This window comes from Neopelma chrysocephalum, unplaced genomic scaffold, assembly GCF_003984885.1.
Source record: "Neopelma chrysocephalum unplaced genomic scaffold, ASM398488v2 Primary Assembly neopelma1_97222, whole genome shotgun sequence".
In the NCBI taxonomy this organism is placed as follows: Eukaryota; Metazoa; Chordata; class Aves; order Passeriformes; family Pipridae; genus Neopelma; species Neopelma chrysocephalum.
In genome coordinates, this window is record NW_020925863.1 from 3,880,430 (window position 1) to 3,898,842 (window position 18,413).

The window sequence follows — 18,413 nt, forward strand, 5'->3', positions numbered from 1 at the left end:
CAAGAAAACAAACTCCCCAAATACAAGCATAATACAATAGTGTTATTTTTGCATTTTTCTAGAGTAGTTTGCTGCTGCTCCCAACTAAATGCCATGTAACCTTTTTCATTTAATTAGCCATTTTTAAAAGAATGACACATTGTGTATTTGGAAACAGCCTTTGAATAAAAGATGTTTTCAAGTCTGCTCCATTCAGGCAGTGGCACTAGCGAGTGCAGGAGCAGCTGCTTTAGGGCTGCCAGGTTCTTTGTGCTGTCTGGCATTTCCTTCCATGGCAAAATATCTCTATCTCAGTACTAGGTCATGCACGTGTTATAGCACTGACATAAAAGCATTTTCATTTGGCATTAGGCTCAGTATGTTAAGGGAAAGGGATACTTATACATTATGATGTGGTAAGACTTTGGGAATGGCCAGAGTGCTGACCACTTAAATGAAAGGAATAATATTTTTTTTTGTAGTTCATGGTCACATCAGGAGTAGTGTGACAATATTCTGCAAATTCTGTGAATAATTTATGATGTGTGCTCCAGGTGTAACTCCACTGTAGTCCTTAACAGGGCTGGACTAGCACTGAAAGATTCATCCTTCACTGGAAGGCAAGGGTGTTTTGAGTTTGTGGGTCTTGCTCTTGCAGGGCTGTGGCAGTTCACCTTGTGGCATTTTTGGGAAGGCATAAGTAGTTTTCAGTTTTTCACAGAAAATGTAGTTCAACACTGTTAACTACTGGAACAAGGAGGTGTGTGACTAGCACCTACAGGGGAGCACTGGTGGAGTTCAGGCATTGTCAGAAGCCAGAAACTTAATAAGCTAAACTATAAAAGCCTGTGGAAAGTACATGTAAATCAGCGCTGACTGCATGTCAAGCAACTCTGTCTGGTCCTTTCTCTTTTTGCCTCAGTGAGAAGGATTCCAGGCAGAAGGAAGAATTAGTTGCTGGTGCATCTAGAATTACTTGATGAAATTTGCCCTGTACCCTCACTAGCAGCCCCCATTGCCCCTTGCAGTTCTGTGCAGCCCCATCCACACAGATGTATTTGCTTGCATGCCCTCTACTTTATGTGGCAGAAGTGCACATGTAAGAGATATATATTTCTTCTCCAGTATAATTCTACCAGGTAACTAAGATCTGTTATGATGCCTTATCCCTGTCTTACTAGAAAGAAGTTTGCTTGGGGATAGCAAACAGAGTCATTGGGAAGCCAGGGCACAGATTCCTATTTACAAAAAGGAAGGCTTTTAAAAAAAACCCACAACAAAAAAAAATTTAAAAAACCCACCCTCCAACCCCCCCCCAAAAAAAAACAACAGCCTTTTAATAAACCTGTTGCTAAGGGTTATAAATAGGAATGAAGGACAAAATGAGGAACAGGACAGTGATATCCAGCTAACAGGAACATCCATATGACAGTGAGATTTACTAACCTAGGGGACAGGTGCGAGTTATGTTCAGTAAGTCATAGAGCTCTAGATTTCACTATGTGCAACGGGTAAGAGTGTAAATGAGTGAGATCAGTCACTAGGGAAATGATTCTTCTATAAAACTTACCGTGTCCTAATGTTTTAAAAGTCTAAGTATGTTTTAAAGCAATTTATGCACTAGATCCTTTTGTTGTTTTACTCCACTGAAATACCTGGATTAGTCTGAAGCATAAATGTTCATTAAAGGACAAAACTTCTAGGGCATCAAGCAGAGGATGTTCAGCAGTAATGTTGCATTTGACATTGGGTACCTGTCTTATTATTTAGTTGTAAAAAGTAACTTACATTTTTGGTGTTCCAAATAGCTAGTGATATGTATGTATTTATACACCTTACATATATATATTTAAATGTATGCTTGATCCTTCTTTGCCAAGTGAATAATTTTCTCTATAGATCCTTGATTCACTTTGTATGTGCAATACAACTGATTTTAATTTAAAAACTCTGCTGGATGATTTTTCATGGAACAGGTGAAGGAATCATATCCTCTGTTCTCTTCCAAATGAGAACTATTTCAGTAGCATTTTTCCAGGAGCATTGTAGCCTCTGTAAAAACTCTATAAAACTTCCTCAGAGTAAGTGCAAGGTGGGGTTTTGTTTCCTTAACTTTTAAAACTCCATTGTACCTATTAATTTTATCTACAAATGTACTAAATCTGTAAGGAAACTGCCCTAAGGCTCTGGCTGCACACAGGAGCAGTGAGGATTAGCTGGTTGTCTAGAACAGATCAGTTTATCCTTCTATAAAGAAGGGCAAAAGAGTCATTCTGAATTTATAGACGTGGAAACTTGAAACATAACTTTCAATACTCCATTTAACCACATAGCAAGGTGAAGAAAGTCACATGTTTGCTGCTCAATAGTTACAGGACTTGGAAAAGATATTCCTCTTCCTTTTAGATAAGATGTTACACAGTTGGTCAAGCCTGTCCTTGGAGTAACTACCTTCCAACAAAACCTGATCATGGGTGACTTTTGTGTTGGCTCTCCTGGCCCACTAGTGAACTAGTTTATCATAGTTTCTCCTTTTTTTGGCTTGACACAAAAGAAGAGGGTGGATGAAACCCAGGATCTGGTGTCTGTTTTGAAGAGGAGTCTGTTTTAAATATGCTTTTCTCACATTTCCTGGAGGAGACGTGCCACGCTTCTGGTATTAGATTCAACATATCTTCCTGAAACTGTTTATCTGCTCACATAATGAAAAGGGTATGTAAAATACCAAGACTTGCATATTTCTAGAAGCACAGATTTTGTCTTATCTCCCTACATGACACGTACTGCCAAACTGCAACAGACATTTAAAGCATAGTGGTGTTGGGTAGAAATCACTGCAATTTCAAGTCTCTGCAGAGGTGCATCTTTTAGTTTCTTAGTAACTTGGAATTTGTAATCTTGAGTTTACTAGGCCATATTTGAGGGAAATATTTGCATCATTTATTCTTTTTCTTTTTCATAATATATAAAGAAGTGGCATTATTTTACTAAAGAGTCATTAAACAAACTGACAAAAGCCTATAACCCGCCCCCAAAAAATAGGCTGCTTTTTTGTAGAAAACAGTGCAATTAGACTTAGATTGTGCTGCACCCTGTACCAAGTAAGGGTGCTGTAGTGGGATTAGGGAGTGAACACGCCCAGTCTGACATGTGAGGCTTAATTTTCATCTGTGAGTTATTCCTGGTTATGATCTCATTTTATGCCATGAAAGTGATCAAATAACACCAGCTCTGGAATGTAATTTTTTTCAAAGAATGATGCTTATTAAAGTCAAATGGAGTCCTGGCGAGACTCCAAAAAGCTGTGAAAATTTGACAGTGAAAGCATGACTTAAATGCATGAAGATTTGCACTCCAAAATCCAAAGCCTTTATTCATGCTGTGTTACTTGAGGCTATCTATAGTTACATAAATCCAACACTTTACTTACCTTTAAATGTTGGTGCTTCATTTTTTCCTCTTCCACTTTTAGACGTTTCTGTGTAATTTCTTCTTGCAGTTTTCTTTTGTCCTACAAATTAAGAGAACAATAAAACTTTGTTTAGAGAAACTACTTGTTAACAAAAATATTGTTTAAGTGTTGTTCAGTAGGGTGAAATCAATCCATGCAAATAAAGCCTTATTTTAAAGCTTAGGTGATGCTTAGGCAGTGCATAATTCTTTGCAGCGACAGCTCATGTCCTGCGCAGGTGTGGTTTCCACTGCTCTGTCTCCAAAGTACGTTTAAACATGTTAATGACCACAAAGGAGGGATGATACAAAATAGAAACTATTTACTCTTAGGAAGGGTTGGGGAAGAAAACAGGAAGAAAGTCCATTTGAGCAGAATTGTACATGCAGAGTGAGACTAAAAATGGGACCTGACCCAAATTCCTAAGGCAGCCCACACATGGTTTAGGAGAGGAAAGAGCCTGCATGGTCTGCACTGTGCAGCTGTGATACATCACTAAATGAAATGGGCTGTCGGTGAATCCAGCACTGAGTTTATGTATCTTGTGGCTAATAGCTGAAATAAACAGGAATAAACAAAGACTTAGAAATTTATTTTGTTAGTCAGATAATGGTAAAGATGAACACAGAGAAATGTGGTATGCTTCATATATGTTGTTGTTACCTCTCAATTAAAGAAAAAATAAAATTTTTGCCTGTGCACAGGCTGTTTTCATGGTTGCTGAATTTTAGAAGGAAAAACCTCAAGTAGTGCTGATCTGTCATAGTGCCACCTTCATCCTTTTTGTTACAGATTGAAGAAAAAAGGAAATGGGTGAACAGAGTCTGAACGCTGGCAATGCTTGAGCCTCTCATGTCTTTGGATAGCACTGCCACATAGAGTATCCTTGTGGCTCCTCTGTATGAGGCCAAATGCTGATTTAGTACTTTGTGTCCTCAGCAGCTAGTGGGAAAGAAATCATGCCAAATGAAACTAACTTTTATAAGATGTATTAATAGGCTGTTCTCTTGGCCAGCCTTAATGCTGTAAAATTCTGTTGTTTGGCACGGCACATTTTGCACTTGTTTCTTGGTATGTTTTAGAGAAGTAAATGGAATCTTCTCTTGTTCTGTGCAGAATTGTTTGCTGACTGGAGGCTAATGTCTCTTTCCTTTCAATTAGAACAGCTGGGTTCTGTTAAAAAACTGATAGCTTTTTTTTTTTTTTTAGCAGTCTGTTTTCAGACAAGTATGATTTTGGAAGGAGTTAAGTTCTTCACAAATATAGGAAGAGGCTTGCCCTTCCAGCCCACCTGAGGAACAAGCTGTGTGTAAGGAGTGTAGAAAGTCAGTAAGGAAGTGCTGGATGTAAGGTTGGGAGTTGTTCTCCACCATTTCCCTAGGATCTGGGATTTGGAAACAGGAAGAGACATGGTGTGCTTGGCTGAATCACTTTGCTGTTACTGGAAATTAGAAATTAGCAGTGTGGCCACAGGCTCTAAGGATGCTTTGTTGAAGGACAGGAAGCAGAAGAAACCACCTAGCCTTGTGGAGATGGAGGGCAGGACTACAGGTGGCCAAGCACTACTCGTAGTATGCTGGGATTTGGTAGGTGAACGAGTGTCAAGAGCTTTGTTTACAGATTGTTACAATTCTTAAGGAAACCTTTTTTTCTCTATACTAAGGTTCTAGGTAAGACACTTAATCAGAAAATGAACTTTTACTTGCTTTATACTATTAAAAATAATCTAAGTGAATTTAAATATTCTTTTTGTACTGGTGAAGATGTAATAAGAGTTTGGGAGTCTGAAATGAGAATTGGTACACAAACTATTGTGCAGACAGAAATCAGAGTGTAAAGGCATAAATAACTGGATTTTAAACTAACTCTGTAATAAGGAACTCATGCAGTAGGGAAACTTTTGCCTGTTTCTATTTTTAAGGTCTATGTTTCTTTTACGTCCAATATTTTTTCTCTGAAAGCTTCCTACTTGTACCCTTTGGTGTTCTAGCATGTTTTAATTTCACTGGTTTGTATTAAATATCCATTATACAATTATCCAGAAATTGAAATAGATTGCCTTTTATATATCTAGTCTATATCTCTATATATTCTAATCTAATTCCAGAAGCTAAAAAGTATGAGGAATCTATTTGATGTTGTGTGCCAGAATAACTTTTAAAACCTGTTAGAAAACTTGTCTGCACATCATGTCTTGCTTTACAAAGCTTTGACTATACTATACTTATCTAATGGAATAAATGTTTATTCCTGGATAGCTAAGTGATCCACGCTTCTACCAAACTTCATGCTGTGCCCCTGTAGATAATCATGTTTCTGGCAGAAATCCTTGAATCCTCTCTTACTATGCTCTTGTTACTGTGAGCAGGATTGCTTTTTATGAAAAAGCACCTTCAGCTGTTCCTTTCTCTTGTGCATCAATGCAAGGTAAGACTTGAGCCTTGCTCCTAATTTTCACTTCTACTGAAACAGGTGGGAAACTTTCCTGACTTTTGAGAGTAAAAATGAATTGTGTTCTCAAGTGGATCTGTCTGAAAGAAAGGGAAACGCATCCATGGAGCAGTGTCTTGTGAAGTGTCTCGTGTGCCAAGTCCATTAGTTTGTGGCGGTGTTCTACAGTGGTGCCAGTGTTGGTGGTCTTGGTCCCATGGCAAATGCCACGTACTGTCAGTCAAAGGAGCAGCTAATGTTTTAGCTAATATATTTTTTTTCATATAATTTTCCAGAAATTAAAAACGTTAAACCCCATCAAACATTAAAAACATTGCAGCTTTCATATTTTAAGATATTACAATCTCACTAATAAAATGGATGCATCTGATGTTTTAGTTTTTATATTCTGTGTACACCAGCAGCAGGTGGAAGCTACATAACAAAGAAAAAAGTTTCTTTTTCAGAGCCATTTGAGCATCAAAATATATAATAATAAAGTAATATTTTTTTAATTTATTTGCTACATAAAGAAGATATGAAAAACGGTTTGAAAGCCCCTACTTAGCTCTGTGCGAGCCAGATGCTGTCAAGAAGCCAGGCATTTAACAACAGAAACCAGTCAGGTTTAGTGCAGGTGCAGTTGTTTATTGCTTTGAATGCCCCTTGCTTTCCCTCAGATCCTTTACAGCAAACATCTAGTAGGTAGCACTGGAAATTCCCAGGCATGTTACTTGAGACAAATCTTCCCAGAGCCACTGAGTAGCTTGCAATTGTAACTAATGTGCTGTTTTCTTAGACAACTCATACCGCAGATTCTTAAGCCTGAAGATAACCTCACCTTATTTGGGCTGCTTCATTTCTGCAGTCTATTAGAACAAATACTTCAAGTGTTTCAATTAAATGCTATTCACTGATGAAAGTAGAGAACAAATAGTTTCTTTACACAGCAAGTGTAATAAATGAAGTCATGGCCTAAATATGATTTCCTATTTCTTGTAATGCAAGACACTGGAAGCTGCCCCAGTTTCTTAAAAAAATACTTCTTCATTATTCATCTGGCGCCAAAGGTGCAGCTGGAGGCCACTAACTCCAGCATATTCAGAGTCCTCGTCAGGCAAACGTGCTGCCCCATTCCTTCTCCTGGATACCAGGGAGTCTAAAACATTGCAAGGCCTGGACTTCTCTGGAGTGCCAAAACAGTTGTTATCTTTTGAGCCCATACTCTAAAGACAAAGTCCAGGTTCTGACCCTGGTTCAAGCACCACTACAGTTAAACAAACCAATGTACTCTAAACCCTCTAAAACATTTCAAATTACCCTATTGTGGGCTTGCGTCAAGTCTCAAGTAAATACGATAAATGGATCTGTTGGCTTTTATCAAGTGCCACAATTAAAACTCAACCAACTTAAACCCCAACCTATTAGATTCCTGTAGATTTCCAGCTACCCTTCTCACATTTATTTTGATTCCAATGAGATTTTTTTTTTTTAACTCTGCCCACTATTTATTCTGCCAGTAGTGTTTGTTTCACAACTAGTCTGTCATGCTAAAAGCATGAAAAATATCTCTGTTTCCATCATTTGTTTTTAAACAAATGCCTGAGAGAGTGAGTGATCCTTCTGGAGGTTTCCTTTCATCCCATAGGGCCAAATTTTGCTTCAGTTCAATTCTTTTGTAACTGAATAAGTTTCAGTGGAGATCAAATCAGAGGTGAATTAGGATTCAGCCAGTTTTTGTTACATCAGGTTATATTACTTTAAAAATAGCTCAATAATACCTTTTACGAATTATAAATCTTTTGACTCAGATTTCCCTTTAGAAGAGAAACTGGAAATGATTTCTAATGTCTTCTGCATAAACTCCAGTGAGTCCTTCCTCTGAAAACTGACAGATAGGAATCTGCTTAATCCAAGCTTGTCCTTTTTTACTTTCCAGGCAGCAATACTTATGATAGATTATCAATAATTCAGATATTAAATTTAATTCCAGAATGCAAGCCAAAAGTCTTTAATCTATCAGTCATGTTGTGAAATGAGAAAATTGATTTGTTCTGGAATTCTCTAGCTGCCTTTTGACCTTCAGGCAAATATTCAGTATGATGACAGTAGCGTGTATTTTTGACTGTCCAGTAGTGATTTGCACACATACTTTCAGTGCTTTGAATTTAATTTTAAAGTGCAATACAACCCATAATAAAGTCAGTACAGGCAACTTAGACTGTTTTAAAGCAATAGCCTATAAACCAGTATTTAAAAATAACAATTTCAAGCAGACATAAAGTCTCTTTCTGTCCTGGGATAAATCATTATTCAGCAAACACACAGCAGCTCATTAAGACAATGCTACTTCTAAGCCTTTTTTTTCTAGTAGCAAGTTATAATCGTAAGCACTTACTGTTATGGCCTGGAATCTTTCTTTCAGCAATTCGGCTTCCTCCATTCTACAAATCAAAAACAGACAAGTGGTGAAGGTAAACAGAATCAGACCATAAGCAAAAAGCCTCCTGGTGGGGCTACAAAAAAAGCTGAGGTGATTTGATCCAATTCCAGAGGAGAGAGAAGGCAGAATTTTTTGACTTGTCAGAAGAGTCCCTGAACAGATGAGCAGATCAGTCCAGACAGACACATGTAATGAGGGTGTGGAGAGGAGGCAGACAAGGAGAGTGCTGGCATGAGTTGACTGACAAGTTGGAACAGTGGAGCACAAGCCCTTTTCCTTCAGAAGCTGCCAACTCTTTGTTTTAATGTGCTCGGTTAGCGTGCCACTGCTTCTTTAACTCTTAAATGCCCAAAACAGAATCTTACAGGACCATGGTAGAAGTAAACTTTTATTATTTTGTTATTTCTCTTTCTTTTCTTTCTTTATGCTTCTGGTGATAAACAGATATTTAAAACTTATTAAGTATTCCCATTTCTCATTAAACTTATTTCACCTGCATGTGTTTTAACATGTAATACTAGCACTGTAGATGGCATGGGTTTTTTTGAGATAGTAGTTTTAATTCAGTTTCCTAGATAAAATTTTTAGAAAGGCTGTATTCATAGCTGGAAGGATGTTTTAGAACTGCTAACCTAAAGTAAGATAAACTTTAAACAGTCAGGTCTGTCATTGAATGCTAGTGTTAATCTGTGCAATTACTGGTCAGCTATCTGGGACTCAGGGGAAGCTTTGTCTAAGTAAGGATTTCAGGATCATCATTTCAGTGTTACCAAGATGAGTGTAAAATGCCAGTGGCTCTCATGCTGCATTTCCATTCAGCTGACTTGCTGTGGCCTTCTGCTGAAAACAGCACTATGTGCCTTAAGGGATGGTGTACATTTTGACATTTTCATTTACCTAAGTGAGAGTCAGCCATCCAAAATCAATCTAGGAAACTTGCAGAACAAGTGGAACTGCCCTAGGAAAATCCAGTTGTGGAAAAAAATTCTAAGCAAATCAAACAGCATAAAGATGTAATGTGAATCTGGAATCCCTTTGTTACCTTCAGTATCACGTAACTCAAGTCTTTGTAAGGACACAAGCAGGAAAGCCAGTCAGCATGTTTGGGTTTTTACCTGATAATTCATTGAGATGACTACACTCAGCAGGATTTGGTGAGGGGGTTTATTTTACAGATCAGTACAGTGACCTGAATCTTGGTGGCAAATCAGGCTCATTACTAGCAAATTCTAAGATGCTAAAGAATTGCACACTTGATGGTGAATATACAGCCTTATAATTCAATAGAAATCGATATTTAGTTCAATTTCACCTTTCTAGTATGTCATCACTCACCCATATACACGAGCAGACTATCCCCCTCTGCACTGGGATTAAGGATGCTTTAATGTTTTGTTTATACTGTGATCCACCCTGAGGTTTTGTTCAAACTTGCAGAGACCCCATGTTTTATTCTCCAGTGAAGATTTTATTTCTATTTTTTAAATATTAATATATACTTCATTTGGTCAGCACCTGAAATTTAAAAAATTACTGCATAAAAGCAAATGTGAAGTTCAAAGGCAAGTACACTGAGGTGTATCAAGAGGTAGATTACATGGGAATTTATATGAGTTTGGTGTATGGATTTAAGAACGAATTCGAACACCACATGGAATTAAATGAATTCTTGCTGCAGAAACCAATGGAGAGACAATCTTTCTCTTTAAGCTTTCATAAGTTAGTATAGTCTGCCTTATCATATTTTGATCCTCCCCCCCACTTATTTCATGTTTAACTTCTGTGAAGTTCATCTTAAAATTTAAGTGCATATGTGGACTTTGGAATGCTTAAAAATATTTAAAGCAGCAAATGTTTACATCAGAAATAAGGAAGTCTGGTTCGGGCCAGAGTTTGTACTCTGATATAAATGGGATCTATTCTCAATGGGTGGAGGAATGAGATCTGTATTTCAAGATCAAACTAAAATCAATGGGATTGCATTGCTTGAAATTTTTATGATCTAAAATATTCTCCTAAATTTATGCCCTAAAATTATTTAAATGTTTTAAAGAACCTTGCTTGTGGATGTTATATAGCTACAGACCAGAAGAGTATTTAATGTGTCTTTTCCTAATCTAAACCAGTAGACTGAGGTAGCCTGAAGGAGTTTTCTAAAATGTTGCTTCCCTTTTTAAGTGACCATTATTAAGAGAGTATTTAAAAGCCACTTGAAACATTTTAAATTGTTTAAATCATATATATCTCCTTGCTAGGCAGGATTTCTTATTCAATCAATAGGTTGTTTTCCAGTTATCTTAATCCTATTCTAATTGGGATTTATGTGCAAGAGAAGGAATGGACCAGCTGTCATTTTGTCTGCTCTTAAGCCTGCTTCACCAATAGAAGTATCCATGGAGTAAAGGTTAGATCAGTGAATCCAAACAGCTGTGTTTTCAGTCCGCAGGATTCTTGGAACAAGGTTTTTCAGAACTTGCCTGCCAGAAACATACCCAGAGGAAACCACCTACCTAATCTGCAACTTTAAGGGGGGTGAGGGGGGGAAGTGTATTTTTCTTTTGGTAGAATAGGTTCCCTGAGTTATGCAGAAAATGTTTTTGTATCATATGTTGAGTCATACAAGGTGGATTTTTTGGCTTCACTTATTCCTTTGTTCATCTCCATTTTGCACTGTGTACCTAATGTAGCAGTAATAATGAAAATCCAAAGCACAAGGTGAAAGAGTTGCATTTTGAATTCTTACAGAAATGAGGGTTGTAATTTAGAAGAATGCAACATCCAGAACCAAAATCTGGAAGTAGGACCACAGAAGCACTTTCACATCTGAAAATGCAATTTTTGTTGTCCATTTCTGGAGCAATGTCTGAGTACTGGAACAGAGAAATGCTGTCACTTCAGAACTGTAGCAGCTCTCCCTGGCCATACTCTACATACAAAACTGTCTTCAGTTCTACTCTTCCTCCTTGTACATCATTAACCTAGGGTAATACACATAGAGTGAGATATAGATTATTGTAGTAACAAACAATTGCCTCTGAGAAGAAACATCGTGTTAAAGGTAAGGAGCAAGTCACTCTTTTGAAAAGTGAGTTTGAAGTGACTGGAGTTGATCAGATTGTTATCAGCTGAAAACATAGCCTGTACTTTTTGGAAAGAGTGGTTACTGAGTTCATGAACCAACATTTTTTGAATCTTAACTATTTTGATTATTTTGCTTTGTGATGAGCTGCCTTTGGTAACTGTGTTTGAAACAGGAAAAGGCTGTTTTGGACTCGGCATCAAAGAGAATTTTATATTCTTGCAGTGGGCAAATGTGCTGCCACTATGCATTTGTTTGCATGTAGCCTTAAATCTCTAACAGCAGGAATGGAGAGAAGATAAATTTCAGTGAAGAGCTCATTGAAAATGTTTACTGCAGCCATCCTGCCAATTGACCCAAAGGTCTGGTATGGGGGATGCCTCAGTCGATTGGTCTTTTCTTCAGCTGGAACCATGATTTTGCCTTTTAAAGTGAAAAATAAGCCAATAAGAAACAGAAAATTGGAAATCTAAAAGAAGGCTCTTGTCCCTCCATCAAATTATACATTTGAAATTTTAAAAAATGTGTACATTTTAGGTTCTTAGAGGAAGTTCATAATAAAATATCTGCCACCCCTCAGGAGGGATTAAATTTTGCCTTGAAGGCCAATTTTTGCCCTATTAGGCAGGTCTTTTAACATAATTAATTTCTTGGGTCCTCTCTCTGAAGCAAAACAATGTCCAAATATCTCAATTTTATACAGTTTTATGAAGTTAAATTCTATCTCCTTTACTTGTTTGAGTAGACACACCCCCTGAATCTCTGGGAGGAAAAGCCTTGAACTATTACGTTTCTGTTGGTACAACTCCCTTCCTGTTGCTATTCATAACTATGAATATATTAAATCATTACAGTCAAAGTAAAGAAACAGCTCTTGGTCATTATCTTCAATTGTTTTTAATACACTGATTGTTTTAATCATATTTTATAATACGTCTATTGCTCAGATACCTTCCAGTATTACAGAGAGGTTTTAGAATGCAGCACAGGCTCAGGCATCTCTTCTATGGTAGGTGTGTATCTTATATGCACAGTGGAACCCAGCTAGAAATGCTATTGTGCTAAATTAGACCATCTTGCCCCTATTTTCTAAAATTACACAGTGAACTTCGTCAAAGTCCACTGATTATTTTTTAATCAGATAGCCGTGGTTTTTGTAGCCTTTTTGATGTTCCCAGACACTTGTCAGTTCTTGGCCTCATATATTTTTGAAATCTTTTATGAAACTCTGAATGTGGGATGCTTTCCAAAGCACCTTAAAAAAATCACACTTCAGTGAATAGTTTCAGTGTAATTACTATGGTGATAATAAATGTGAGACCTTGAACAGAAAGTGTTTGGGTACCTAGATAAGTGATAGGGCTGTGTTTGTTTTGTGGGATTTTTTTTGTGGGTTTTTTTTTTGGTTGATTTTTTAAAATATAAACTGAAATAAATAAACCCACAAAGAATCTGAAATACTCAGGATCGGTGCCTTAAACATGATGTGGAATGTGTTGCTTGCAACCTGGCATTTTCCAACTGCTGCAGATACACACTTCTAAGAATAGGGCAGAGTTTTAAATCCTACCCAGCCAACTGTGTGGGGAATGTTTAGCAGGGCTCTGAGAACCAGCTTTAGTTGTTGTGTAGTTTGGTTGTGTTTTATTAAGTGAAAACAAACACTCCATAACTGGGGCCAAATCCTGGGGAAAGTAAAAAAAACCCACACAGGTACTGTGCTGTCAATAGTAAGGAAATTACATGTTATATTCTTCTAATTCTGGTTTCACGATGCTGTTGGAGAACACAAAGAGAACAGTAGTGGTGTTTGGGTCTAAGTGGCTTCAGTAAGATGGCAGAGCAAAACTAGGGCCTTGAAGACATTTTTGTGAACACTTTGTGCCAGGTGTGGTTTCCGAGTACAAGTGCTGCTGGTGAAAGCCTTAGAAGTACAGATAATTTGTTATAGGACATGAGCTGAAGTAGGAATTCTTTAGGAGAAAACCTTCCTTCTGCAGCTGGAGCTGGGGAGAGTGTGTTGCAGAAGAGACAGGGACAGGACTGGAGGTGGTGGAGCCGTTCAGCAACCCGTGTAGGTTACGTCAGTTGATTCCCATCTCCGGAGGCATGGGCAGAGCTCTCCCTCTGCTCCTCTGAGAAGCTGCCTAACCAGTCTGTGCCTGTAGCAAGGTCTGAGCTACTGGAGCTCAGATGTTCTGCAAGATGAGATGAACCTTATCTGATAGCTCCCAGCAGAGCAAAGAGGAATTACTGCTTTCTCCTCCCACACTTCCAGCCACATTTTCCATTTGCTTCCTTTCGTCTGACTAATCTGTGAACCAATTAAATTTGCTAATCTGTCAGGAGAGCAATTAAAAAGAAAACCCAAAAGCAAACCTTAACCCTCAAATGCTTGAGTGTCCACTGTCAGTGAGCTGCATAGGCTGAATGGGAGATGACAGGAACAGTAGCATTAGGGGAGGAGTAAGAAGGAATGGGATTCCAGCTGGAAGATGAGCAGTGAGAGGAGAAAAGTGTAAGAAACATGACTGTTCTGGCAGTGATGAGTGGCCAGATGAACTCAGCCACCCTGCAGGCCTCAGGCTTACCTTACCAAGTGGTCCAGAGACCATGAGAGGCCTCGTACTGACGTGTATAATAAGCATGTGTGTTTAGCTATTTATCTGAAACTTGAAACTCCTGTGGAAACATGATGACTTCAGACTCTGGCAATCCTTCCTGTGCTTCCAGATATTCAGTATCCTGTGCTGTGTGTGGGCAAAAAATATCCCACATACAATTTGTTTTGCGTAAGCCTTTCCAAGTATTAACGGAAAAAAATACACAATAAAATTATGCTAAACTTTATTGTTAGCAGAGATAAGATTGTTTATGTCAAATAACAGGTGTTGCAAATGCAGGCCTAGCTTCTTCATCGAAGACCTGTTGTTTTTGCTGTGGAGTTTGTTATTTGGAAGCGGCGGCTGAGGAAAAACTCTCAGCTTGTCAGTCACTCAAACTGTTTCAGCTGTGCCCGGTTCGTTTGCAGGGCCGGGTAGGTCATCTGAATAACACGGGGAGGGGACTCTGGCCGGCCGAGCCTGCTGTGAGGAGCGCCAGGGATGCAGCACAAGCAGCTGAGGCTGAGTACTCATCCGGATGCCTGTGAGAGTATGTCACCAACTTCTGTTATTCAACAGATTCAGATATTTCACTACTGCTTCTCACAGCATGATATATTTACTTAACCCTTTACTTTAGGGGGTGATTATTAACTAGGAGCAAAAAACTTGGTATAATACAATTTCCTAATTTTTCCTGCAAGATTTGTTTTGAGTGTCAGGATTTCAGACCTGTTTCATAGCTACATTTTCTTATCAGAATGATTCTTCCTTCTTTTCACCTGAGTCTGAAGTGGATCCTCTTAGTGATATTCTGCTGTTTGCTTGGTGTTCACTCAGGGTGAAATTACATGAGACGTTTGAACTGATATACTGACCGTGTGGTGCTGAGGAGAGGAATTCTGCTGCTCTCTGTCCTGGACATGTATTCCCACAGCTTTCTTGACTGACTGCTCACTGAATCTGCTCACTAAGCTGGCAGGCAACTAACCAAGCTAAAAGGTGGCTACTGCTAGGCTAAAGTCAAATCATTGCCCAGAGAAGTCTGATGAGTGCCAAAATGTGGTAAAGGGAGAGGGTAGAGGGTGAAACTGTGCCTATTGGAAAATGCAGGGGAGGAGAAAAGAGCAGGAGAAGAGGAGTAACAAGTAGGAAGAAACAGAAAATAGAAGGAAGAAAGGTGGTAAACTGTTAGATAAACTAGGCTGTTAAATGTAAATTTACCTTTACAGACTATTTAACGCAATGTGGGGAAACTTTCTTTTTTTACTTTTCTTATCCCTGGAGGCTGAATAGGCCTTTGAAACAGTGTTGGCAGATCAAAGGTTAATATTTTATTACCATTCATGAATAATGCAAAAAATAATCTGCCTGCAAGTTGTATGAAAGAATATTTTGGGGAATATAAAAACTCTTTCCTTGTCATATCTTCTCAGATGTGAACAGGTTCTTTACACTGTGACTTAAGGAAAGCCAAACTAATCTGCAGCTCATGGTACTGCTTCATTAGGCATTATTTCTGAAGAGTGTCTTTGCAAATGCCTCTTCAGCATAGCAAGTAGGATCTTTAGTTGGATCTCTTTGGAGATCCATTACGGTCTTTATAGATTTCTCACTGTCCCAATGCACCTGGAGATTGATGGCCTGCAAAGGCTGGAGTCAAATATTGTTTTAATAATCTATTTTAACAAAACATTTTTAAATTTGAAAATACTGTTGTGTTTAGCCTGCAGGTAAAATTACTTTTTAAAAAGGGTTTGATGCATTGTGTTATTCTGGAAAAGGGGCTTGTCAGGTAATTTCTCATTTCACAAAGTATGTTAACAGCTTGCTGCTAGGTGGATCCAGCTTTATTGTACAGCTGATGCAGTTAGAAGAAATTGAGAAACCTGTTGGGGTTTGGGTTAGAAATTTAATCCACGTTTCTTGCTTATAGTCACACTGGATTGGACACAATTAATGTTGATGGTTGAAAGAAAAGTCAGGAGCACTCCAACCACGCTAGTTAACAGCCATCACCCTCTTATTTCATTGGTCTGTTCTTTTATTTTGGTTAATGCAGCTCAGGATTGCAATCAAAAGTTGTCAGTATCTCATGGCTGCTCAGTGCTTGTATGACAAGTTTTATATTTTTAATTTCCAGTGGACTCATCAATGGGAGAAGAAGCATGAGTAGCAGGCACAGTAATCTGTCCTTTCAGTGAAGGAATACCATGTGTAAGTAGTATCAACATCTTTTCACATAGTCTACACTTCAAACATCAGTAAAAGTCAATAATGAATTTATTTATACATGTACATTTTTTTTCTGCTGAGATTCAGGAACATTCTTTATGGAAATACCCTCTCTCCCATTGTATGATATAATTGGTATCTTCATACTAATAATTCATTCTCTGGGGCAACAGCCACTTATATCAGTATTGCTTGGAATTTGTACCATAAATCTCAGTAATTTTTGCAGTGGTTTATTGTTGATTTGTTTAATGTAGCTCAGAAATGGAAGAACTAAATTAGATGGATCAAACAACTTTAATAACATCAATTTAGACCTCCAGCTGGCAGAGGGAGGGACTTTGGGGGAACCTAATAATCTGTCTGAAGGGGCCTTAAACACAGCTGAGGCATCTTAGTTCTATTTAGTCCTAAGAAATGTCCTACATCAAAGTTCATATTATTCTGAAGTAATTCTTTTTACCAGTTTGAGTCCATGGAATTTATTTCATGGTTGACACGGTTTTATTTCATATATGTTGGTCTTATCTAGAGAAATTAATGCCTTTTAATCACATAGGCATTTTTCTTATATCCTCTTCTAGCCTGTCATTAATTTCATAATTCTGTAAATATTTAAATAAAATATTGACAGGCCATGATTTCAGGCTCCTATTTTGAATACTTGTTGAGGCGTAGTTGATTAAAAAAAATATAATGAATTTGCATTTTTAAGAGTATCCCTCTACCATCACAAATTGAACAACTCCTGCAAATAAGAGATGTCTTAAGGCACGGTGGTTCTTGACAGAGGCAGCAAATGGCTTTTGTAGTAACCATTTGGCTTCAGGGAACTTTGGAAACAAGCTCCCCTTATTGGGAGATCCAATTGCTGGCTTTCTGCAGGTAACTGAACCATTCTGTAAGACACGTGTATGAGTTCTTGAGAAGTGCAATTTAGATCAGAAAAGGAGAAATTTCTACACCTTGTGACCACAGCTCCTGGCTACATTTAGTTTAGTTTCTTTGTGTTCAGATAATGAACTAGGGACTTGACTTGAGAAATGAGGATTTTCAGAGCTGTGTGAGTGCCCTGTGCTTTCACTAACTGGTTTTTTCAGAGCTGATCTAACACTGCAGCTGTGTGCTACCACATGCAAATTCGCAATTAAAATTGACAACACTGGGAGTGGAATGGGTCTGTTCAGTGGTTCCTGGTAGGGGCTTAAAAGCAACTCTTCCTCCAAGTCCTCATTCCTGTGACTGCAGCCTTTTTCTTAATTTCCTCACTGTTATGGACAGCTTCAGCAAAACTGACAGGAACACCTGAGCTGCTGGCCGGTGCTTTCTCCAAACTGATAGCATCTGTTTTCCAAAACACCTTGTGTGAGCCTCAACCTCTCCCACCTCCTCCTCCCACTTCTGCTAGACATTATCCTAATCCTTAGTATTTCTCCTATCCTATACTAATCCCATAAAGCCTGAGCAAATCTGCCTACCTCTGTCAGCATTTGCTGAGGAAGGTCCGAGGTACAGCTCTCAGTGAGCACCGTCTGCACTGCCAGGCTGCAGTCGACACAGTTTGAATCTCCCCGTTTAGTTGTCCCTAACATGAGAAAGAGCAAACATTCTGAAAATGTTTGTTCCTTTAGGTTTTGTTGTGTATAATGCTTGTAATGCTCGCAGTGTAGGACTGTCTTTGAGTGAGTGAAATTTAAATGCCAGTTTCAAAAACAACATGAATAATACAAGTAGTAGTATATAGGACAGACTTTGAAAGATCATGAGCATGACTGAAGCAAGTGGGATTTTATTCTGGTTACAAAGAGGTTTCAAAGAGGAATGTGAATCAGCAAAACATCCTGACTGTTGATTCTTCTTGTTTCTCTTGTAGAAAATTACTTTAAATTCTTTACTTAACCTTTTCTTGAAAGCACTGATTCATTTGTGATTTTCTAATTCCTGTAGGTAAAAGCTATCTGTAGTACAGCTTGTCAAACATATTTAAAAGGCAAATATACTATTGACTGACACAAATCCTCCTGTGCTAAATCAGCATTTTGGGATCCTCTTTCTGTTCCGTTCCCTACCTCACTCACCCTTTTACTGCTATCTGCATCCTATGAATGAATCCTAAAAAGGTTAAATCCTACAGTCCTGTGTTAACCTCTTAGTTATATTTTTTATAAGTCTAGTTTTGCCTTTAATTTTCTT

The 18,413-nt window shown here is 38.2% G+C and overlaps 1 protein-coding gene across 1 annotated transcript in view; it reads right to left on the reverse strand.

The window, feature by feature from the left end:
* The window catches only part of PALMD (palmdelphin), a 49,972-nt gene that overhangs the window by 16,860 nt on the left and 14,699 nt on the right, over window positions 1-18,413 (reverse strand). Inside the window, exons 2-3 of the mRNA XM_027671800.1 lie at window positions 8,259-8,304; window positions 3,410-3,490 (exon numbers count right to left, since the gene is read on the reverse strand). Of these exons, the coding sequence (XP_027527601.1) occupies window positions 3,410-3,490; window positions 8,259-8,304 (127 nt within the window). The remainder of the gene's footprint in view (window positions 1-3,409; window positions 3,491-8,258; window positions 8,305-18,413) is intronic.